At 38.5% G+C, this 24566-nt stretch overlaps 5 protein-coding genes and 1 pseudogene across 8 annotated transcripts; 3 read left to right on the top strand and 3 right to left on the bottom strand.

Annotated features, from left to right (window-relative positions):
- Positions 1-128: 128 nt before the first annotated feature.
- Positions 129-2263, top strand: LOC106317826 (pentatricopeptide repeat-containing protein At5g16640, mitochondrial). Its single transcript, XM_013755603.1, has one exon. The coding sequence runs from the start codon at positions 330-332 to the stop codon at positions 1833-1835; it is 1506 nt and encodes a 501-aa protein (XP_013611057.1). The 5' UTR covers positions 129-329; the 3' UTR covers positions 1836-2263.
- A 126-nt stretch (positions 2264-2389) lies between these two features.
- Positions 2390-4370, bottom strand: LOC106317828 (dnAJ-like protein slr0093). The gene is made up of 6 exons (XM_013755605.1): positions 4099-4370; positions 3887-3964; positions 3713-3788; positions 3129-3202; positions 2953-3026; positions 2390-2836 (listed from the first exon to the last, which is right to left on the bottom strand). Exons 1-6 carry the CDS (start codon positions 4129-4131, stop codon positions 2794-2796), a joined length of 378 nt encoding a protein of 125 aa, XP_013611059.1. The 5' UTR covers positions 4132-4370; the 3' UTR covers positions 2390-2793.
- Positions 4371-4478: 108 nt separating this feature from the next.
- LOC106317827 lies at positions 4479-5833 on the bottom strand. Its single transcript, XM_013755604.1, has 4 exons — positions 5708-5833; positions 5234-5372; positions 5051-5150; positions 4479-4836 (listed from the first exon to the last, which is right to left on the bottom strand). Exons 1-4 carry the CDS (start codon positions 5742-5744, stop codon positions 4615-4617), a joined length of 498 nt encoding a protein of 165 aa, XP_013611058.1. The 5' UTR covers positions 5745-5833; the 3' UTR covers positions 4479-4614.
- A 128-nt stretch (positions 5834-5961) lies between these two features.
- Positions 5962-11676, bottom strand: LOC106317825. Of its 4 annotated transcripts, none has more exons than XM_013755598.1 (12): positions 11453-11676; positions 11172-11230; positions 10450-11070; positions 10242-10327; positions 9966-10051; positions 9552-9833; positions 9015-9446; positions 8229-8913; positions 7875-8105; positions 7637-7761; positions 6998-7281; positions 5962-6898 (listed from the first exon to the last, which is right to left on the bottom strand). In XM_013755598.1, the coding sequence occupies exons 2-12, from the start codon at positions 11172-11174 to the stop codon at positions 6077-6079; spliced, it is 3657 nt and encodes a 1218-aa protein (XP_013611052.1). In that variant the 5' UTR covers positions 11175-11230; positions 11453-11676; the 3' UTR covers positions 5962-6076. The 4 variants fall into 4 exon arrangements, with proteins under 4 accessions (XP_013611052.1, XP_013611054.1, XP_013611056.1 ...); XM_013755600.1 differs by having other exon boundaries at positions 11172-11233; positions 11453-11662; XM_013755602.1 differs by having other exon boundaries at positions 11172-11233; positions 11475-11662.
- A 659-nt stretch (positions 11677-12335) lies between these two features.
- LOC106315833 (origin of replication complex subunit 3) lies at positions 12336-17641 on the top strand. Its single transcript, XM_013753661.1, has 17 exons — positions 12336-12507; positions 12609-12812; positions 12908-13082; positions 13268-13437; positions 13551-13681; positions 13829-14102; positions 14197-14268; positions 14617-14690; positions 14856-14946; positions 15039-15211; positions 15489-15558; positions 15873-15958; positions 16172-16261; positions 16447-16522; positions 16731-16858; positions 17033-17212; positions 17394-17641. The coding sequence occupies exons 1-17, from the start codon at positions 12418-12420 to the stop codon at positions 17497-17499; spliced, it is 2190 nt and encodes a 729-aa protein (XP_013609115.1). The 5' UTR covers positions 12336-12417; the 3' UTR covers positions 17500-17641.
- Positions 17642-18123: 482 nt separating this feature from the next.
- Positions 18124-21902, top strand: LOC106315220 (annotated as a pseudogene).
- Positions 21903-24566: the final 2664 nt, after the last annotated feature.

Here is a 24566-nt window from a genome sequence, read left to right as displayed (position 1 = left end):
CTATTTTTAATTTAAAAAACCCAAAATAACAGTATAGTTTTCAAGTAAAGGTGACCTGAATTTCCAGGATAAATTATATACGTAAAAGTGCATGAAATTATAATATAGCAACAGTTGTGGGCCTGTAATGCTATTATGGGCTTTAATGAAATATTGACAAAAAAGCAATAGTTGTGGGCCAATAAAGTAAAGACTCCTGAGAAATGAGAATCAATCTGACACGGATTGGTTTAAAACAATTTGGTTCAGTTGATAAACCGAACTCACCGGTTAGGTGTTGAGGTTTAACCACTTCTCTCCTGAGAGAGAGATAGCTCAAAGCTTTCACCATGAGGAGATCGATCTCTTCCAAAGCCAAATCCTTTCTCCATCGAAACCTCCCGGAGAAAGCTAACCCACCGTCGTACGCCATTTCCGATTCACCACGACGAGCTCACACTAGCAGTAGCAACAACAACAACACAGATTACAAAGAGACATTACGAAGCAACAAGCTCCGCCACATGAACCTAGACGACTCCCTCGAGCTCTTCTTCCACATGATCCAACGCCACCCCTTCCCTTCAATCGCCGACTTCAGCAGGTTGCTAACCGCAATCTCCAAGCTGAACAGCCACGACGTCGTGATCCACCTCTGGGAACAGATGGAGATCCTCGGCGTCGCTCACAACCTCTACACCTGCAACATTCTCGTAAATTGTCTCTGCCGCTGCTCGGAACTCTCTCAAGCTTTATCCTTTCTAGCGAAAATGATCAAGCTTGGGCACAGCCCGAGCGTCGTCACGTTCGGGTCGCTAATCGGCGGGTTCTGCCGCGGCGGGAGGGTGAGCGAGGCGCTGCGTTTGTTTAATCGGATGGTGGAGATTGGGGTCAGACCTAATGTGGTTATCTGCAACATTGTGATCGATGGGCTTTGTAAGAGCCGCCACGTGGATAAAGCTTTGGACTTTTTTAATCAAATGGAGGTTGTTAGACCTGATGTGATCACATACAACTCTCTTATCTCCGGACTTTGTAACGCAAGTAGATGGGGTGAGGCTTTAAGGATGGTGAGGTGTATGAGTGAGAGTGGTCTTAGCCCTGACGTGTTTACTTTCAACGCGTTGATTGACGCTTGTGTGAAAAGAGGGAGTCTCTCAGAGGCTGAGGAGCTTTACGAGGAGATGGTTAGAAGGTCTCTGGAGCCTGATGTTGTTACTTACAGTTTGCTTATCGGTGGGCTTTGTATGTGTAGTCGGTTAGATGAAGCGGAGCGGATGTTTGAGTATATGGTTAGCAGACGCTGCTTCCCTGATGTGGTGACTTATAGTATTCTCATTAACGGGTTTTGCAAGTCTAGGAAGGTTGATTACGGGATGAAACTCTTCTGCGAGATGTCTCGGAGAGGAGTTGTTAGGAATGTGGTGACTTATACGATTCTTATCCAGGGGTATTGTTTAGCTGGGAAGGTTAATGTTGCAGAAGAGATTTTTAAAAGGATGGCTGGTTCTGGTGTGTCTCCTAATATTGTCACTTACAATGTTTTGTTGCATGGTTTGTGTGATAATGGGAAGGTGGAGAAAGCGTTGGTGATGTTGGAGGATATGGAGAAGAGTGGGATGGAGGGTGATATCGTTACGTATAATATCATTATCCGTGGGATGTGTAAAGCTGGTGAGGTGGCAGATGCTTGGGGTTTGTATTGTAGCCTTAGTCTCAAAGGGCTTGTGCCTGATATTTGGACATACACTACGATGATGTTGGGGTTGTATAAGAAAGGCTTACGGCGTGAGGCTGATGCGTTGTTTAGGAAAATGAAAGAAGATGGGATCTTACCAAATGAATGTTGTGTGTAGTGAAGCTTTAGTTTAGGACTAAGTGAATCATCTAACTCAGGGGAGCTAGGTTGGGTCAGGCTCCTTCGTCTGAGATGCTTGCCCCTGGAAAGATCACGCAGATCTTTCGAAGCCGAGGTTGGGATACTCTGAGATGAGCTAACACATGTTCATATTTATTAGGAGACTACAGAATCAAAGCTCACATCATATCTGTATCATGTGTCTCTCTTAGAGGATGTTTTCCATTGGAATGAGAAACTCAGGTCTCTCAAAACCACGTTGAGGTTTTATGAGAAGAGCTGAACCTATCGGACGGGGCCATGTTATCTAGTCGCTGACTGAACTCAGTTGAAAACTGTACATTACATTCTTTCTAATACTGTACACCAATCCATGTTTTGAGTGTCTGTATCAATTTTTGGTATGCAAAGTTCTTGTACCATTTTTTTGGCAAATGTCTGAGCGTGTTCAGATATGAGAAAATAACAGAAAATGTATGTCAAATCAGATGAAAAGACGAGCTTCAATTAGTTAAAAACAGCTTCAAAGCCTGCATATAAATCTTTGAGACAGAAGCTTCAATCCATTGATTGTATTATTCTCTTTCGCGTCTCAAGCCTCATAAATAGTATGTCTTTATGTAAAGCTCTCTAAATAGTTTAGTACAAGACCTGAATCATCACCACTGTATGAATTAAAACCAGAAACCATATACGCTTCTCTAACTCTATATAGATTCAGAAACAAATACAACATCTAACTAAAGCATTTCAATATGTCATCATTGCTCTGCCCTACGGCTTCAGTATTGTACATCACAAACACACCGTGTTAAAGGGCCGGTGAGATGGGAAAGTGTTTGAGAATCTTGACACAGTTTATAGCTCTCCCCTCTAACTTCTGCTTTCAGTTTATACAGTATCCTGTGAAGGTAATGGGGAATTTTCTTTGTGATGAATAAAGAACACCAACCTTGCTAGTCTGTTGGTTTGTTGGTGGTCTCAGACAATTGATGTGTCCTGCAGAAGGTTTTAGCGATGAATACGAGCTAGAATATATATATACAGTTTCATGATAAGGTATATAAGGATTTGAAATTGTGGAGAAAGAAAACTGAAAAGTCTGGAGAGATTACCATGGTGCTAAGGATTGGCTGATGCCAAGGCCATTGCAAGTGAGTATCATTCCCTTAAATCTGGCGAGATATTCCTGTGTGAAGAAAGCATTGGGGGTATCTCAACAAATCAGTAAGAACTAGATACCATGTTTTTAAAAAAGATTTCTGAATCCCAAGTAAATATGTTTACACACCCGTAAAGTATACTTGTGGATCTCGTAAATGCCGGTTAAATCGTACTCGAAACGTGCTGCGGGATCAATCAGCACTGCCAAAGAGAAAGAAGAAGCTATGTAACATTAGCAAATTAATTAATTCAAGACATGACAAACACATTGTAACTCTTATCATATTCTCAAGTGTCGACAGAAAAATAAGCCAGATTTAAGGTGATGAAGACAAACAAAAATGCTGTGTAATCTTTAAGGAAACAAGCTCACAGAGAGGCAGAGATGGAGAGGTAACTAAAACTATCTGAGGACTTAACCTATATAGAGTTGTACTCGTACCGAATACTTAAACAGAACCATTAAGTCAAGAAGCTTAAATGGATAAAGCTTTGAATGCTTTAGTAATTTATTCTCTCATTGCCAAAATTTGGTTCTTCCTCTACATAAAACGTCTATCTGCGTTCTACACTATTCCAATTTTCTTCTTTTTTTTTTTTTAACTAAGAAAACAAATACAGCTCACTGAAGAATGTCACTACCTAGGGGACTAAGATGGGTTATTAGCTTTTTATGTTCAGATGCATGGAAACCGAGTACAAAAGACTAACCGTTATAAGCTTCATTTATCTCTATGAATTTCTCTTTAGCTGCAGTATCACCTTTGTGTTTATCCGGATGCCACTTCTGTAGATAGAATCACAAATACATTCTCAACAAAAGAAAAACATTACTTGTTTCAATCTGAAAGCAATAGCGACATATTCAAGAAGGGATTCACAAACCAGCGCAAGCTTGCGATAATTGAGTCTGATCAAATCCTCAGTTGCGTCGTAATCTACTTCTAGAATCTTATAGTAATCCTTCAACAAAAACAAAAAACAAAAAAAAAAAGTCACAAGCTCCATATCAAATGGGCATTCGCGAAAATGAAAAGAAGACATGCAAACATAATAATCTTCCAGAATTTACTAAATAAAGAATCCGAAAAGACCACCTTGGGAGGAAGAGACTTATCATGGTCTTCCATCTGACACGAACAGAGAAAGAATCTCCTCGCACGTCATCAAACAGAAAGACCCCAAAACCCTGAAGGTGAAGATGTCTCTATTTCCGTTTTCAACAAAATCAAAACCGAAACTTTTCTAAGAAAAAGAAGGAATCTCGCGGATTGCTTTGTATCTTTGTGTTTGGAACTGGATGAAAAAGGGTTTCGCCTTTTTGTTTTGTTCTTGAGCTTTGGCCTTTGGGGTTCCTTTTTGGACGCCACCGCCAAATGTTTATCTATCTATCTATCTATCTCTCTTGTCTTTTTCCTTTTATTTTATTGGTTTCTTTCACATACAAAATAAAGATGCATTATAAACCAAATTAAAATTCACTAAAACCAAAAGACTTGTATATTTTCCACTTTGCAAGAGTTCTAACTGAAGCACAAAGGCAGCAAATAGGGCAGTATAGATCAATTACGAAATGGAAAAACAGAGAAGAAGCAAAGTGTTTCGTGTTCTTTTCAAGTAGTAGCTTCAACTTCCGGATCAGTTTGGACAGGGGAAGAAGTCTTCTTCTCTCGACCTCTTAAACGCGACGAAACATTGTCAATAGCTGAGTTAAGCTGTCCGATTTTCTCGTTCAAGGTCTCCCTTGTTTTCTCTAAACCTTCATCGTAGTAACTTGGTTGTTCAGGCTTCTTGAATCCATACTCATCTTCTTCACTCATTATAGATCTTCTGATCTGAATCACCATAGAAATAACAAAATCAAAAATCTTTACCTATGAGAATTATATAAAGAGCATCCAAAGCTCCTCAGAACAACCAATCAGAATATGAAACAGACATGAGATCAATCAACTCATCTATCATTTCCAATAGAGTTTCATACAAAAACTAATCCAACTAGTAAAATACTCCACAAGTTGTTTTTCCGCCATTAAAGGGTATCATTACCTGTGGAGCAAAGATGTAGGCAGCAGCGCCAAACAAAGCACCGCCAAGAAGAAAACCAGCTACGAAATCACCACCACCACCACCACTTCCTCTCCTACTCCTGAATAAATCATCATTAGGAGAGTCAAGTTTCAACCTTTTTCGAAGTCCAGTATTCACGACAAGAGAAAATAGATAACTTACCCATACTCTGCAGAAACTGAAAACTTGTGACTCCGGTTTGATCTCTTCTGGATACTCAATGCAGAGGTTTTACAAATCGAATTGAGCTTTGAGGTGGTAGACAACCCATTTGCCTTGACATAATGAGATTGAGACACACCTGTAAATGAAGAGACTTGCTGCTAACGAATCTCTCTCAAAACTTGCTTACGAATTAAAAATGCAATTTTTCTATAAAAAAAACGACTGTGCTAATAATATCATCTCAGATGAAACCGCTGAGAATACTAGCGGAAAGTACAAATCAAAAGATGAGAAAGTAGTAAGCAACGATGAGAGATCGGGCGTAAAATCACTGGAAACATCAATGGACATTCATCGTCGAAGAAGATTCATTTTAACCGTAAACAAACAATTTGCAGATCTCAGATTGGAGCTAAAGGAGCTAGATAGAATTTAAGGAGCGTGGTAATGAAGTGAGAAGGAATCTATTACCTGAGAGAGAAAGATGAGCAACACAGGAGGACGCCATTGTAATTGAAAAACCGAAGAGATCTGATCTAATGAACACTCGGAAGAACAAGAAGGAGAAGAATATGCTGCTGACACGTTTTTGGATAATCTTATATATATACGAGATTACCTAAACACCCTTGCCTTTAGAGAATCTCACATAATGTGTGATTCAGACTACACTTTTGTAATTCTATAGTTTTCAACCAATAAGTATTAAAATAAACATTCGGTTCTTCCAATCACCATTTTTTATATACAAAAACCTGTGATTTTTATGTCGTTGTAGTCTTGTAAAAGAACTAAAAAGGACACTCATAACAAATATAAACTTACGATAAACTTTTTTTTTTATCTGGGAAGGTCTCTGAACAGAAACAATGGAGTCTTATCAGCATTCTTCCTTTCCTCTCCCGGAAACGACAGTGATAACGACAGAGAAGCTGAGACGTCCATGTCATCTTCTTCTTCCTTCTCTTTTCCTTTACTACTATGATGACTACTACTTTGTTCTCCTCCAGAGTTGCTTCTTCCGGCTAAGAAAGGCAATAGTCCCATAGTCCCTTCTTCTTCTTCCCTTGTTTCTTCACCTCCTAATGCCAGCTCCAGATCCGGAACTGTACCTATTAATCTCCCACTATGCTTGTTGTTGTTATTGCCAAGTGGAATGAGATCATCGACTAGTTCCATGTCTTCTTCTTCTTCTTCTTCTTCTTCTTCTTCTTCTCTTTCCGCATTCAAGTCCAAAGGGAATACCACTTTGGGACTCTTCTTCATCATCCCTGAATCATTACCAAATGTATCTTGTGAAAAGCTGCTGCTGCTGCTTTCGTTTTCTGTCTTTAGCTTTTTATTAGCAGATCCTTCTCTTAAACGTTCATTACTGAGCTCCACTTTCTGGTTCACGGTGGCAGGTCTTGTCACTTCCCAAAGTGGACGCTTCCTGTCACTAGCCTGACTACAGTTGAGATCTTTCTCTAGAGGATTGCCTTGGTCGTGGGGCGGAATCTCTGAGTCCGTGACAGTCATAGGCACATCCTTTCTACCACCTGATTCTTGATCTTCAATGTGTTGCTGAACCTTCTTCACTAGGCTATCTCCAGAGTTTGATCCATTATCTTGACGAGATATATGATTTGCACCTGGTTCTTCCTCCTTGGGAGCAATTTCCTCCTGTATTAAGGAACCCCATAAAATTAAGAAATGAAATTTTCCTACTACGAGTTCAGATAGATGGAGAAAACGCATTCAAGAACTAAGAAAACAACCTACCTTTGTGTTCGATGATCGCTCAATAGAGGATTCTTTGTCACTTGGATTCTCATGGCTAGATACATCTACCCCATTTTGAGTTTCATTTATGTTGCGTGGGTTCTCACGCAGATGAGACGCTTTCTCCAAACGCTTGGAAGGATAACTTGTTTGGCAAAAGTCATTGGGATCTTGGTCACGCGCCAAAACATTCGAAGCAAGCAAAGATGGATTCTTCTGTGGGTTTGTACAAATCTCTTTTCTTCCTAGGAATACACCCCAAAGGAAATATAACATGTTCCAACCTGCAATTAGTAAAATTATAAGCAGTAGTACTTCATACAAAAGGTGCATATTCATGATTTAAATCACGAATGCTACTTTCTAGAAACTAATCAGACAGCATTACAGCGTGACTGTAGACTCATATCAGTTCCTTGATTGGGATGATCAACTTAAATTTCAAAGCAAGCGAGCAATGTGAACTAGTTCTAAGAAAAACTATTAAAGAGAAGCCGATCTAAAATGGGAGAAAGCAAGGTTTGAATGGTAATAAGCACATCTTGGGCACTGAAGTTACTAAAAAAGATTTCAGTAAATCAAATTATCATCGAGTCCATCATGTGCAAAATATGCAAGAGTCTTGGTAAGCATTCTTACGTTGGAAATTCGGAGGAAGCTGGTTGGATGCAAAAACCAAAAGCTCAACATTATCGAGGTTTCCTTTCAGGGCTAAATCTTTCTTCATCATGTTATCTACCAGGGGCTTGTAATTTCTCTCATAACTGTATTACACAAGCAGTAACGAAACTCTCGTCAGTGAAGTCAAACATTTAGACCACTTATGACTTAACACAAACTAAAAGAGTGAATAGTAATAACCATGTATGAAACCTACCTCTCAACATCCTTCGCAAAGAAGAATAGAGCTATATGATCTTCTTTAGTACCTATGTCTTGAAATTGTGCAGGCCATGTACTTAGCCTAGGTACTTCATTCAAGCTAAACTTTTCTGGAAATTTATTCACCACTTCAGCAACCTTGGGTGATGCTAAGGTTGATAGATGTGCTTGCATTCCGCTATGCATAGCTGATTGTTCTCTAGCTTTCCGCACCTCCAAGTTTCCTCTGGAAAAATGATATAAGAACTTACATTTCAATGTGCATTTTATTTTTATGAACATATATAAGAGGCAAAACTCAACGGAAAATTCAAAGGGATATTCTTCACAAAAAGGAAAGAAAACTTACTGCCATATAGACTCATGGTCTGGAATGGCTGAGTTTCTCAACGGAGCAAGTGGGGATACTATTGGCCAATCTCTCATAACAGGCTTCACAGAGGGAGTATTAACTTCAAGCTCCACAGATCGTGGAGGCATCGCATCAGCACCAGAGGGTACAAGCTGCTTCCCATTTGTTACAATTGTCTGCTTGTACGGGTCAGGAGCAGGCCATGAAGTCGTATGCATCTTTGATGGCAATTGATCTCGTAAAGTTTTATCAGGATGCACATTAGATGCCAAAGCTGCATCACATTGCTCCAATACTCGGTTCTTGCTAAAGCTGGGCTTTTTACGGAGAGCAGCATCTACTGCTGCCCGCAGCCTATTACCCTTATTTATATCCTCCCGAACAATTTTTGTGGTAGAGGGATCACTATCAGAAACGCCTGAGGTGTCACTAGACTCTGCAGTCTGGCCTCCTTTTTGAGATGATGATAAGCCTTTACCACCAGATAACAGGCTAGACCTTTGGCGCTTACCTAAGGCTTCTTTGCTTTTCTTTACTACCTCTTTAAATTCCCTGGACCGTGGCAATCCATCCTGCGAAGCTACGTTACCGTTGCTTGGAACACCCTCACCCGCACAGGATGTGGATGTCAGTTCATCCTTACAGTCAGCTTGACTTACACTTTGCTCGCGGGAATTGCCTCCTGCAAACGGAGGAGATCAGATACTAAATGATTAGAAACATATACAAACAAAGTACTACCAAAGAAGTACCAACTTATTGACAAAATGAATGGACTGATACCAGAAGCAATAGGATTTTCTAGACGGTTCCGGTTTAGATTGCTAACTTGCTTAGTCAAGCTACATCGTTTACCATCAGACTGCAAACCCTTCAAATCACGGGTACTGCTGCGTGGAGTAAGCTTCTGATCGGTGGAGGCTGCTGACGCATTAGCTTCTGCACTGCGATCTTTCAGTTGCTTTGAGCTCTTGCCTTCTTGTGAATGAACTTTCGACGCAAGGATTTTTGCTTCCGAGTCGTTTCCACTAGAACTCCCAGTGTCTGTTGTTCTACTTGACATTGATTTGCTTACAATTCCAAGACCTCCCTCCTTTATATCCACAGGAGTGTATTCTTTCCCAGTCTTCTTTTTTGGGAGAATAACATCATCCATGAGTTGCACTTTCGGTTTCGAGCTTGAAGAATTGAAGGAACTGGATTTTAAAAATGCACCTGGACAAAAATGAAATAGTGTTCTATCATTAGAGGTCCAAAATTATGACAAAGTAGATGAGGGAGAGTTGCGCTTAGGGAGAGCAATCCCACTGTGCAGCCTACCTTTTGGAGGTTGAAGCTGTAAACCAGTAGATCGTGCACCTTCTGTGGTATTACTGAAAGATGCTTGATGACTTAGCTTTCCCCTTGGCCTGTCTAACCCCTTCAATGATGTTTCCCGAGATAGCGGACCTATTCTGGGGAGAATAGATTTCTTGGGTGACCCAGTTGAACCCTCAACCGCCTGCCTTTTAGCATCTGGAGCTGCCTCAATCTTATCAGCATGCCTCTTTCCCGAGCTTTGTGGACTGTGGATTATCTCAGTTTCTATTTTTCTTTTAGCTTCTGCATGTTACAATTCCAAGGTCGTTAGAGATAATGGAAACAGAAAATGTGAAGCTCAAATTTTGTTTGCCAGTTAATTACGCTAAAATTTGTTTTTACAAATAGCATGTTTGGTTACATATTCAGCTTTACCTTGCTTCTGTTTTTCAGCTTCCTCACATTCTTCACAGAGCCAATCACCCTCTGGAACTTCATTGAGCATTACTCGCATGCAGTAGCTAAGTAAAACAAAACCATATTATTAGCACAGAATATAGAGCTACCTTTTAACGATGGAAGACAAATCAATCAATATCAATAACTAATATCTAACTAAAATCAAATTATACTACTAATAATGCGGCCAAATCCTGATTCCAATTTTGCCATTAGCATGTTTTTTTCATTCGAGTAGAAAAGCAGGCTTACGTGTGTTCTGCACCATCACTGCATCCTGTGCAAATAGCGAGTAGATCTTCACGACCCGCATCACCACAGATATCACAAACTTTTACCTATTCAACCGAAAAAACAAAACGTTCTTCACATAAATAAAAATATTAAGAGCAGATATACAGCAAACAATAAAGTTGGTGTATCACTAATTTCCAATGTGAGACAAAACCGCAATACTTACATCATGTTCCACCTCAGCATCATCGCTCTCGCTCTCAGACATAACTGATGAGACCGACTCATCTGATTTGGAATCGCTTCTACTTGACTTCCCATTCTTCCCTTTCTGGCCAGAAGGAGTAGATCCTTCAACAGACTGTTCCTTGTTATTTATCTCGTCTTGCTGGCCCTCTACACAGTCAGTCTGATCTAACACATCAACTGATGCAGACACTTTATGTTTCATCCTGCTCCCAGAAGAAGATGTCTTCGACATCAATGCAGCAACCCCGGAACCATCAGATTTCCCAGAACGTCCGATTGTTTCCCTACTCTCAGCATTCTCAGAGAGAGCATCATTACTAGAACAAACAAAGTTGCTTGCCTCACTCGCAGTTTTTTTCGAACCATTGCGAGAATTAACCACAACAGAAGTCAACAAACTGTCCTCGTTCACAGAACACTGGCTCCCAGCAACTCCATGCCCATTCTCATCAGACGACTCATCCGATTTTGATCCTGTGACACCTACGTTACGATGCATGCACGATGAACAAGGAGCAGAACAAACATTACATGTTCCAGAGTCCGCATTTGAAACGCCTCTCCGATTAATCGAACGTTTGCCAGCTCTTCTATCAGCCTGCATATGATATCATAACAAAATAGAAAAATGACATGAACAGTTAAGCGAACAAAACAACCATCAACATCAGTGAATAACATTTCTTTAGCTAATCTCACCATTGGCAGTAAAATTAATTTGCCTGACTCACAAACCGATCTCTATCAAGCTCTTCCAACTGCTACACATAAACAAACAGCATATTAAAATACTGCACAACATTCGAGATGATCAAGCTGCTAAAAAAAAAAAAAGAAAAAAATCAATCTTAAACCAAACATCATATAATGATTCATTGAGAATCCTAACCAGATTCTTATCAGGAGATCGAGCCCATAAAACACGTAATCATAGAGATTATCTAAGGATTCTATAATTACAAAAAAAAAATTAACATTACATGATCCAGGATTCAAAATCACCTCCTTTCCCCCAAATCAAGAACAAACGAAACCCTAATTTCACGTTCCTCCGTTATCCCTCTCCAAATCCCAGCAAAACCCTAAGTTCTCGATTCGGACCCTATTTTTCTCCCTCACACCCCCCAGAAAAATCTCTCTCCCCCTTCACTGTTCTAAGATTATACAAAAACAACACGAGCCAGAGATGAAAACTGTAGATATATACCTCTCAGGATCTATACGCACGCGTATACATATATATACACCCAGTCGTGTATACAATTAATTAATTTTGTTTTTATTTGATTATTCGCACAAGCCTAATTAAGAGATTTTAATTTTAATTAATATTACTATTCCAAAATTACAGTAACTTTTAATTAGTACCTTTTATCTTAATTGCAAAGAGAAAGGAATCAATGCCCCTTATCCCTTTCTCACTTTATCGAGTTTTTTAGCTTCCTATTTATTTAATTTTTGGATAACTTCCCTTAATTTCCACAAACAAATTTTACATGCCAACTTTTGTTTCTATGGTGTCGGAGAAAATTGAAAGCATATCATAACAAAATTATGAACAACTTTTAATTTACATTTGATTGTATACTTGTTTTCCGGGTTAAAACACATGTGTAGACTTGAGTATTTGTCTAATGAGTAATGATCCTCCAACTAATCACACCTTATTATAACGACCACCAACTCGCATAGCAAGAAAACCCATTGATTAAAATATGCGTTGAGGATTATGCAGTACAAGCACAATGACAAGTGTATATACTTGAGATTTCAGTAATCGAATACAATCCCGGTCCGATCCGGTTTACGGATTTACCTTCGGTTCACGCATTTTCCCGCCAAAAAGAGCGGCACGAGTTGCAGGAGGCGCGTCCAAACCCTAAAAGCAACCGCCACTTTCGATTGCTCCCTCCCACCACTCACTCACCCCTAACGACGATCGCTCATGGCGCCTTCCACCTCCGTCGCCGATCCTCAGCCATCTTCAACCACCGATTCATTCAATTCCAACGCCGCCGCAGAGAATGATATTCGGGTCCACTCTCTAATCTCCCGTGCTCATACTCTTCACTGAAGCGATAAAAATGCCCAATTTTTTGTGTTGATAAGTTTCTCTTTTTTTTTTTTCCATTGCAGCCGTTCTTTGTCCTCCACAAGGCTTCGTCTGGGAGTAAACCAACCGCGACGGTGAAAGCCAAACGGAGGATCGAGTCGCCTTCACCCAAACTCGCTAAGAAGTCTGAGATCGAAAGCGTGGAAGAAGAAGACGGCCAGTTTTTCTCAACGCTGCGCTTGAAAGTTTTCGAGACTGTTTGGTCGAAAATCGAGAATACAATCCAAGTCGGTTTTAATTTTTTTGTTCTTTATAAACTTCGTACAATGTTAAGAGTCTTTTTACACCTACATTGCATTTTTTTGGATTTATTTAATTGCAGGATGTTCTGAGAGATTCGAACTCCAAAGTGTTCAGTGGAGTGCATAATTGGATATGTGAATCATTTGAATCGGTTAGATCATCTGGAGCACTGAGTTTATCAGAAGCTGTTAGGTCTTATCCTGTTTTATCTCAGCCTTCTTCCAAGCAGTTGTTTACTGCTTTGGTCCTCACCAGTAAGTCCCTAAAGATTAGTGTTTCCTTTGGAATTTACTAGTACAGGTGTATCTACTGGATCTAAGAAAGCATCTAACATTTGGATCATGTATTGATGAGTTACTAAACTTCCATAAACTTTACAACTAAACAGATGCAGTTACGTTGCCTATTCTTATATAGTTATATTATATTGTGATGTCAGGGAATTTGGAAATGGTTGATGATTTATCTACGTTTGAAGATCTTGGTTTGCACTTGAAGTCTCAAGGATGTCATGTGGCTAAGCTTTCATCCATGGACTTCTCTGCCAAGAATGGCGTAGGAGGTTGCCTAAGGGGTTTGTTACGACAGTTTGTGATGCCAACCATAGATGTTAGTAATTCTGCACAGCCTTACATATCATTTAGTTTTGTAGTCTTCATGCACAATTAGTGTGTCTGGCACTGAGTCCTTTTCTTTCTTCGTAACTACGAATTTTTGCCCAGGTGGCTGATGTAACCGTTCTCGCATCATGGTACAGAGAAAACGGAAACCATAAGAACCCCGTGGTTATAATCGTGGATGATACAGAGAGATGCTCTGGGTCTGTCCTGTCAGATTTGATTCTTATATTGAGGTATTAGCATATCTTTATGCTTGCTACGTTTACATCGTATCATGTTAGGTTTCCTTGCTCATTGGACTAAAAGGTTTTTTATTTGTTTATTTCTACTTAGTCAGTACCATATCATAAAGCTTGCTCTTCCGTTGTTTTTGTCTTCAGCGAATGGGCAGTCAAAGTACCAATTTTTTTGATAATGGGGGTGTCCACAGCACATGATGCGCCTAGAAAAATACTATCAGCGAACGCGCTGCAGAGACTGTGTGCCAGTAGGTTCACCCTGAGTTCTCCCGCTGAACGTATGGATGCAGTTCTCGAGGCTGTTTTCTTAAAGCCATGTTCTGGGTTCACCGTTAGCCATAAGGTGGCACTTTTCATGAGAAGTTATTTTTTGTGTCAAGATGGAACACTGACATCATTTGTTAAAACTCTCAAGGTTTCCAGCCCTGTCCTATATGCTATATTAGGTTTCAACTTGTTTCGGGTTGCTAACTCTTTGCTGTTCATTTGGCTATACATTATTTTGTCAGATAGCTTGTCTTCAGCATTTCTCATTAGAGCCCTTAAGCATCATGCTCGAGCACTTTTGTCAAGATAATCAGGTATGCCTGATGCACCTGTCCACCATGCCCATTTTGTTTATTTGTTTGTTAACAGCCCTCAGCCTTCTCAGAGATCATATATACACTTTGGTTAAGTCGGCCCTGCCATATCTATAATAGCGTAGTTGATGGTCAAGAACTTTAGTTCATGTTTTGCATATTAAGAATCTATGGATAGTTCAAAGACTTCCTACGTTCTTCATAATGAAACGAATGAGGATCTTTGGTAATACATTCCGCCTCCCTTCATTTGTCATCTAGAGTTCCGTGGATGTTTTTTTTCCAAATTACGCATATAATAAAAGCGCAACTAGCTTTTCTCTAAGGCGGCTTTTTTGTCCTGTGAAGCTGCCAGGTGAAGGTACTGGTCTTTTAACAGAAGCAACAATGAAGCATGCATTTGACTTGCCATCTGTGACGAGGTACCCCAGTGAATTCATCATCTGTTACTATTTTATTCGTGGTCATATGTTGGAAGAATTGTTGGTCAGGTTACTGGTGTAGTAGGACTTCTATGGCATATCCTTGTTGGAGCTTCTGGATAGAAAATTATATGTACTAATGTCTTCTCATAATCATTTGCCTAGGAATAAAATTACTCGGAGTACTTGTGAAATGCTGCCTCAATTTTTGTTGGACTTGCAAAGGATGCCTAATCCTTGGAGCATAGTAGTTTTGGTGAGTCGACTCTCTTTTTATACGTTTCCTGATCATAGGAAGAGTTACTTGATAGTCTTACATGAGCAGATTCTTTGTACACTTTTTTGTAGTGCATATACGAAGCTGGGAAGTTTGATAAACTTCGATTGCTAGACATTTTCTGTGAGACACTTGACCCAGAAGCACGTTACTTGAAATACTTTGCACCTTCAGCAATCCTCAACAGTCAGAGTCACGTTTCAGGACGTAATAGTGTTATCAGACGGGTGCTGCGCAAGCTTAGGTGAGTTGTGCTGTAATAGTATTCTTTTAAACTTATGAACCGCTAGTTTTTCTTCTGTTCAGATGGCATCTTTGTCTACTTATTTTCTGTTGCCAAATTTGTTTAACAAGATTTTAAGGATTAGTTTGGTAAATCATGTTCGATCAGTTTCTGAAGTTCTGTTGTCTCGAGTTAGTAAGCCTGAAAATGATTGTGTCGTTGAGAGCGTGTGTTATCTATCTCTACAAGGCTTTCCTCAAAAGTACTGAAGCTCTTTGAATTCAAAAAATTTCTTCAGGGATCTTTCTCCTGCACAGTTGTCTAGCTTGTTAAAAAGCTGGGAAAGTCTGACTGCGGAATTCAGTGAGGTAATCATTAACTAAAATTTATCAAGTTTTTACCCTTGCTCTTGACTTGCATATTCTGTATGAGATTTTAACTTCATTTGTCCTCAAAAACATTATTTCGTTTTCTTGTTAGTGTCTCTTTCACTTCCTTTGAGCTAGAGCATCTTAATATGTCTTCATGTTTCTAATATCCCTGTGCAGAGGATTTTCGTCTTGTAATCTGTTTGTTGCTTGAATTAGAGATATCACATAAATGATTGTGAAAAGAGTGCAACACTCGGGATCTTTTTGAATATCTGAAAGATGTTTCTTGTTTATCTGTTCTTTGCTGTTAGATCAATGAAAAAGTAATGGAATTGCATCCGTTCATGAGAAATGTGGAAGCAGCTGGTCAGAGACCAGGACTACCTACCAGCCCAAAGTAAATCTCTGAATATTGCTGTCTATTTAATATAAACACCATATATGAGTTCAGAGAATTTGTCATCTTTCCATTTCCGGCTTTTCTCTAGTAGATCTGTTTGGAAAGTTAATGTCTTACTCATACATAAGTTCCTCTACTGGGATAGTTTCTGTTGTTCATCTCAGTAACCTTGTACACTGAATAAATAAAAGTTTCACTTTGATGTGACAGAAAACATGCATCCCGAAGCCACTCGAAGCTTGAAAAGGAGCTTAAAGCCATGACTGATAAGATTTCGGCAGTTATAGAATTCATGCTAAGGTGAACTTTACTTTTTGACAGAGTCTTTCTACCTCTGAGGAAACAACTTGATTGTCGCCTAAGATGTTCTGTACGCGTAATCGTTTTACTCCCTCTTGATTTGACTGCCATAATTGAAAATGTTGTCACCTAAGCTATTTTTGCATGCGTCTTCTGAACTAAAGAGAGACTTTTTGTATGGACAGGGAATATATGAAGCCAGTTGAGACTGTTCCTTTCAATGAAATTTTATGTTTCAAGAATGTCGATAAACTTCAATCTGTAAGTCTTCAGCATTCTAATCCCTCTTGGATTCACTTATACTTCCATTACTTGAAAGTTTTTGTAATAGTTAATAGTTACTATATGCTGCTCTTGTTGCATCATTCTCATCAACTTAAAGCAAACCAGTTACAGGATCTCTTAAGACTTTACAAATGGTTTTCTTTCTCTCTTTTCCCTCTTGATCCGATGTTTATATCTGATTTAGGCTTTACTTGGAGACCCGAGAGGCAGGATCCAATCAGATCTACTAGAATCTCACAGTATTCTCAACTGTCTTTGCTGCAGCCAAAGAGGCACAACTCTATTGCCTTCCATGCACGATACCTCGATTTTGTGAGTCTTCCCTTACGTCATTACATGTGCTCACATTGTCTTTCTTTCGATATTACTCTCTCTAAACACAAACCATCTTCAAAGCACATATACACATGAACACATATCCGACTTGTTTTTTTCTCTGTCTCAATGTGTGTTACAAGGAAAAGTTTGTGATAAATGATTATATAGGTACGCACTGGCGCAAGAGCACGCGGATGTTATTAACCTCCATGATTGGTACCAATCTTTCAAGACGATACTTATACCACGGAATAGCAAAGCAAAATCAAAATCAAAGACGACTTCAAAATCGAAGAAACGGAAAGAAAGATGCGAAGAGCCAGAACCACCTGCTGAAGCTTCAATTCAGTATCCTTTTTTTGGTATTCTCATTGTCTTTTGAAACGAAGCTGACTAATGGTTAATTTAAAAGAGAGCAGGAAGTGGAAACATGATTAGTAATTCTTGGTAGCACCAAGGGCCATCTTGTTTATTCGTTTTTGCAGGGCATTTGCATAAACGTGCATCCTTAACATTGTGTTTTCAACAGAGCTCGATTTTGCAGAGCTGTAATGGAACTTCAGATTGCTGGACTTATTCGCATGCCTTCAAAAAGACGTCCTGATTTTGTGCAGAGAGTGGCCTTTAGTTCTTAAGAATAGTTTTCAGTACTTCCATTGTAAGCTTACTTATACTATATAGTTTCACCCTCATGTAATCTAATAGATATGTCTGGGGTTTCTGAATTGATTGTCTTATGTGGGTTCCATACTATTAAAAGTAGAATTATTATGAACATAGACGACATCTTAATCTAACAAGTAATCAACTAATCATTTTCAACTAATATTATGTTAAGTTGTTTTTACTTTTTTGTTTTAACAGAACAAGAAGATCAATTTATACGACAAGATCAGTAAAAATTACAAGATTAAAGGATATGGTTATTTTTATCTAATATAAGAAAAGTACAGTAACAGACTTTTTATTGTTCTATAGTGTTATAATATTGCAACATATCAAAGCCCTTATTAAAGTAGTTAAAATTCTCTAGAAATATACAAAATCTGTTAACATCAAGCACTGTCGTTTGTTGTTTTGTTCTCTCTAACAATTGATTTCAGTTGTTATCTTTTGTGGGGGAAAACTAATCTTTAACCATCAACACATAATCTGCCAACAACCAGAAACTAAACCAACTTCTTTGCAGTATAAATTACGAATCAAATTCAAATTCAAATTCAAAATAATCAAAACCAAAAACAAAGACAACAACAACAATGGCTAGATCAATCTCTTTGTGTCTCTTCTTCTTAAGCCCTGTTCGTTTGGTTGCCGCAGGTTTCAGCGTCAGCGTCAGCGGCGGCGGCAGCGTCAATGAAGACAGTTGTTGTTCGTTTCGCTGACGCTGCCGCTGACGCTGCCGCATATTATATCACGACCGCAGGTTTTATCAGCGTCAGCCGCAGGACGCGGCGTTCGGACGCGGCGTCAGACGCAGCTTCCTGCGTCAACGAAACGAACAAGAGTTGACGCAAAATGTTGACGCTGCCGCTGCCGCCGGTACCTGCAGCAACCAAACGAACAACCCTTTATTCATTTCTTGGATTCCAAAGCTAACTACAAGCTACCCTCTCTCCACAAAATCTAGATGGATCGTGGACGAGAGAGGCCAAAGGGTGAAGCTAGCCTGCGTGAACTGGCCGGCTCATCTACAGCCCGCAGTGGCCGAAGGACTAAAGGCTTGTTCGTTTTATAAACGCCACTACTTGCGGCTGCGGCAGAAAATAAAGTTAGGGCATGAAAAAATTCTTTGATGATCTGATTAAAAACAGCCGCAACGGGCAATCAGAGAAACGAAAATAGAATCGCCGCGGCCGCTGAAATTTCGAGCATCTTTTGAATTTGACGCAGCGACCGTAAAAGATGGAGGATGCGGTTGTTTTACCAAAACCCAGCGACATAAATTAATGATGATGCCGTAAAAGATACTTATTTCCTTCGTATTTTTTGAAACACCGACGCTGCCGCGGCGTCTCCAAAAAGAACAGGACTTAAGTAAACAACCATTAGATTCCATCTCCAAGAAGATTGTCTCAATGGGATTTAACTGCGTTAGGCTCACTTAGCCTCTTGATTTGATGACTAATGACACATTGGCTCTTAAAGTTACCGTCAAACAGTCTTTTGAAAGATTGAATCTGTTTGATGATGTTCTTGGCATTCAAACACACAATCCCAAAATCCTTAACCTCCCCATATTCAATGCATTCCTGGTAAAAAATAGTGGTACATCATTGGTTTAATCTATCCAGATAAACCGGTTTTTGGCTGTGTTTCAAAAAAAATCGAAACAACAACAAAAACTAACCGAAGTTGTCAAATCAAATAAAATAGAGCCATTCCAATAGAATTCTCAACATAATGGAAATACTTCTCTATATATTTCGGTTTTAGACACACAACTTAATGAAACATTCGTTTGGCTCTTAAATTTTAAAGAGCTAGTATACATCGATCATATAATCCCAAATTGTCGAATTTTCAAATTGATATTAACCATAGGTCCACTAAATCTCTGATCCAACCCTCCCCTATATATAGACATGTTTAATTTATTTATATTTAATATCAGGAAGTGGTGTCGAACCTTGGACAAAACGGAGTGATGGTGATACTAGACAACCACTTGACAACGCCAGGATGGTGTTGCAGCGACAACGACCTCGACGCTTTCTTCGAATACCCTAACTTTGATCCCGCCGTCTGGGCCAAGGGATTGAGCAAGATGGCTTCTCTTTTCCGCAATGTCACTAATGTCGTTGGCATGAGCCTTAGGAACGAACCACGTGGTACCAGAGATTACCCCAACCTCTGGTTCAAGTAAGTACGCATTTCAGATTACCTATACGTCATTTAGAATATAAACAAGCATGTTCGCACACATGAAAATATTTGAAATGACTACTTAAAACTATTTATCAAAAATAAGATATGTTCGCACACAGATTTAGGTAAATGTGTTTGGACCTTTTGTAGTATTTTCATTATTCACATATATAAGAAAACAAGTACATGCATGCTTGGGGCTAACCTGAGAAGCGGTGACGTTAGCGGAAACCGGTATATGAATTGTTTGGTGGCTTGGGCCGCGGAGAATGATTTAGATTGGGCGGTTTGGGCATTAACCGGAGATTATTATTTGAGAACCGGTCAAAAACATATGGTTGAGACTTTTGGCGTTTTGGCTCCTAATTGGAAAGACGTCGCCAACTCTACTTACCTGCAAAAACTCTCCGGAATTCAACTTCCAGTTAGAGGTCAGACTTCTTTTTGAAAGAAAGTGGAATAATAATACGATTTTGGAATGAAAACTATAATTATTATTTGAATATTACCAAAAAAACTATAATTATAACTCAAAATCGTTAAAAATGAATTGAATCCTATATAGATAGATATTTGGATCCTATAAATATATAATGACAGATTAAAAGTTATAACTCAATTTTCCTAGATAATCCTGAATTTGACCAAAAACATTCATAATCCTGAATTTTATTATTATGTTAATTTTAATTTCTTAAGTTAAGAAACATCCAAATAAAATGTCTAGGTTTCGATCTTAATATATATATATACACCTCTTATGATAATATTTGTTTTTGGACTACCAAGATTGTGTTCATACCTATGCCCCCTCCCCCCCCCCCCCCCCCAACAACCGGCCTTTGCGTCACCAGTAATCTCTCAAACAATTCACCTACACTTCGATTGGAACAATGCCGTAAAGCCGAGCCATCAACCTTTAATCCCAGTGAAGGTATTCTCTGGAGTAACAAAATGTGCGTCGAGGCTCCAGATGCTGTTGGACAGAAAGTGAAGCTTGGAGTTGACACTAAGTGCTCTAAGTTGGGACAAACCTCAGCTACTCACATGCATTTGTCGTTTAAGACAACAAGTAATGGTTCGTTGCTATGCCTTGATGTGGATGAACGTGACAACAGCATCGTCGCTAACCCTTGCAAGTGTTTGACCATGGATGCTTCTTGTGATCCAGCGAGCCAATGGTTCAAAGTTCTTTAAATTCTTTTTTATATGTTTTATTTCGGAGAAAAAAATGCATTTGTAATCAAGACTACGATCGAGCCGGTTTATCATAATAATTTCTCAAATTCAAAATACCTAATGGCAGCTCAAATAATCACAATTTCAAATATAGAAAAATAAAAATGACAATGGTAGTTAAAGAAAGGGAAAAATTATAAGAATATGTTACTAAGTTTTGTGAAACTTTTTAATACTTAAACTTTTTTGGCACCCAGTTAAATACATGAATTAAATATTTTATACATTTTAATACATTAAAATTTTAAACTTTTGTTCATTTTTATACTCAAACTTTGCTTATTTTAATTAAAAATATTTATAAGTTTCACACGAAACGAAAAATATGTAAAATTAAGAATTAAAAAAAAAACTAATTTTAATTCAAGTTTGAAAAATTAACGTAGCTAAATTTTGGATATTTTAAATTATGGAATAAAATTTTATAGTTTTAATATAAATTTGAATTTTTAAATTTAAAACTAATTTATTTTGCATTCAAAATTAAGTTTTTTTTTTACATTTTTAAAATGTTTGTATATATGCAGGGCCCGGTTTACAATCCAAAAAACTTCTCTTCCACCCAACAACCGGCCTTTGCGTCACCAGTAATCTCTCAAACAATTCACCTACACTTCGATTGGAGCAATGCCGTAAAGCCGAGCCATCAACCTTTAATCCTAGTGAAGGTATTCTCTGGAGTAACAAACTGTGCGTCGAGGCTCCAAATGCTGTTGGACAGAAAGTGAAGCTTGGAGCTGGCACTAAGTGCTCTAAGTTGGGACAAACCTCAGCTACTCACATGCATTTGTCGTTTAAGACAACAAGTAATGATTCGTTTCTATGTTTTGATGTGGATGAACGTGACAACAGCATCGTTGCTAACCCTTGCAAGTGTTTGACCATGGATGCTTCTTGTGATCCAGCGAGCCAATGGTTCAAAGTTCTTTAAATTCTATCTTATATGTTTTATTCCGGAGAAAATGCATCTGTAATCAAGACTACATACGATCGATCATGTTCATAATAATAATTTCTTTAGTTCAAAAATCGAAATTTAATAATTTAAATTTTTGTGTCAAAATACCTAACGGCAGCTTAATCATCACAATTTCAAATATAGAGAAATGACAATTGTAGTTAAGGAAAGGGGGAAAAAATCATAAAATTGCCTTAACTAAAGTTTGTTAAGCTTTTTAATACTTAATTTTTTTGCTATCCAGGTTAATACATAAACTAAATATTTTATTTGTTTTATAACACTAACTTTTCGAACTTTGTATATTTTAATACTCAAATTTTGCTTATTTTAAATAAAATTATTTATAAGTTTTAAACGAATAAGTTTGACATTTTAAAATTTCATCCACAATTTAGTTACTTATTCATAAATCTTTGAAACAGAATTAGAATTTTTTATAGACTTGTGAATTTTATCTGTAAATTCTGTTTATTCGTTCGTTTTTGCAGTGCATTTACATAAACGTTCTTCCTTAACATTGTATTTCAAACAAAGCTCGATTTTGCAGAGCTGTAATGGAGCTTCAGATTGTAGGACTTATTCGCATGCCTTCATAAAGATGTCCTGATTATGTATGTGCAAAGGGTGGCCTTTGGTTCCTAAGAATAGTCTCAATACTTCCATTTGCTTACATGATGACTAGATGACCCACATGTACACGTGGGTTTTTCTAACAGATGTGTTTGGAGTTTTTGAATTGCTTTTCTTATGTGGGTTCACATAATATTAAAAGTAGAATTGATATGAGCACAGACGAGATCTCAATCTAGAAAGTAATCAACTAATCATTTTCAACAAGACTGAAAAAAAAACAGATTAAAAACTTAAGAACTTTCAAAGCTGGAAGATTCTTATGCTAAGTCAAGGAGACTTAATAAGTAATATTGACAGCTTTGTCCGTGAGAATGCCAAAACCTCATGAAATTATCGAAATTACTCACATGATTAGTATTACAAGGTTTTTGATTCATAGGTCCATACACTATCGAAAGAAGATATATCATGTAAATTAGCTCTTCTCATGAGGTATATTTGAACATGTAGCCTCTAAAGAACCTAACCAACTTATCGATGGTTACCCGAATTACATATTTCCGACTATTACCTGCTATTTCGGTCCAGATGTCCGGAAAAGGACATCATTTAGATGAATATTCAAACCCATGGGGCAAGTCGAAACCATTGTGTGTGAATATTCTCAAGTCTTACTCCTTTAACGGAACATGCGCATGTTCAAGTTTTGGCTACCGAAACAAATTACACTTGCCATTTGTAATTTTATGAGAATTAACGAGAGTTTATGAGAATTATTTGAGAGATTTTGGTGAAGAACTAAAAGAGATATGTGAGGGAATCCAAAAGAGAGAGACAAGAATATTTGAGGAATACTTTTCTTTAGATTGATTTAGTGTATACAATATTTACATAAATAGATCTAGCAAGGAGAATAAAACAATGAGAATGAATAAACTAATGAAAACCAGATCTGGAGAAGTCACTTTCGGATAGTGACAACTCTCTTCTCTCTTCCTTCCTTAGCATATCATGTGACTTTGGCTTGTTTCCACACTCCAACAGCTCTATCCAGTTGCCTCCACTTGTTTAAATTCGTCCAAGACTTCAGGCAAGATATTTAAATCAGTCTCACACCTTTCCTTGCTTCAGTTTTTCTGTCCATGATTTTCTGTCCATGATTTCATGTCCATGATTTTCTGTCCATGATTTCCTATCCATGATCTTCTGTCCTTGATCTCCTGTCTATGATCAATCAGGTTCTTCATGTCTTTACTCTTGCTCTTTATTCTCTTCATGTCAACACTCCTCCTCAAGCTTGACCATAGGGACTTGGTCAAGCTTGGAAACCATGAAGCATTCTCTCATTAAAACTTTTACTTGGAAAAACCACTTGGGATAAAAAACCAAGTAAAAGAAAAAGAGTAGAACACTTCATGGCAAGAGGATCAGTGACAAGAGAGGTCTATGAGTCCAAGCTTAGGATGAATGAGCTCACAAATCTTGCTGCTAGCTGCCTTGGTGAACATGTCAGCTAGTTGATCTTTACTTCTTGTGTAGCATGGAAGAATCACTTGCTGTTCCACTGCCTGTCTCACCTTGTGGCAGTCCACTTCTATGTGTTTTGTCCTCTCATGAAAGACTGAGTTGGATGCAATGTGTATTGCTGCCTGGTTGTCACAATGCATAGTCATTGGTGTGTTGATCTCAATACCCAAGTCCCTTAGCAGTCCCTTGATCCATATAAGCTCACTTGTGAGCTTTCTCATTGATCTGTACTCTGCCTCAGCACTTGAGCAAGACACCACCTTCTGCTTCTTGCTCTTCCATGTGACCAGGTTTCCTCCAATGAAGGTACAGTAGCCTATAGTTGATCTCCTATCAACTCTGTCTCCAGCCCAATCAGCATCACAATATCCAATAACTTCAGTACTCTTGTTACATGCCATCCATATTCCTTGGCTAGGCGCCTCTCTTAGGTACTTTAAGATCCTCTCCACCATATTCCAATGATGCACATTAGGAGCTCCCATGTGTTGACTCACTTGATTCACAGCAAAGCACACATCTGGTCTGGTGATG

The sequence above is a fragment of the Brassica oleracea genome, chromosome C9 (genome assembly GCF_000695525.1).
Source record: "Brassica oleracea var. oleracea cultivar TO1000 chromosome C9, BOL, whole genome shotgun sequence".
Lineage (NCBI taxonomy): Eukaryota > Viridiplantae > Streptophyta > Magnoliopsida > Brassicales > Brassicaceae > Brassica > Brassica oleracea.
This window is presented reverse-complemented; position numbering and strand designations above follow the sequence as displayed.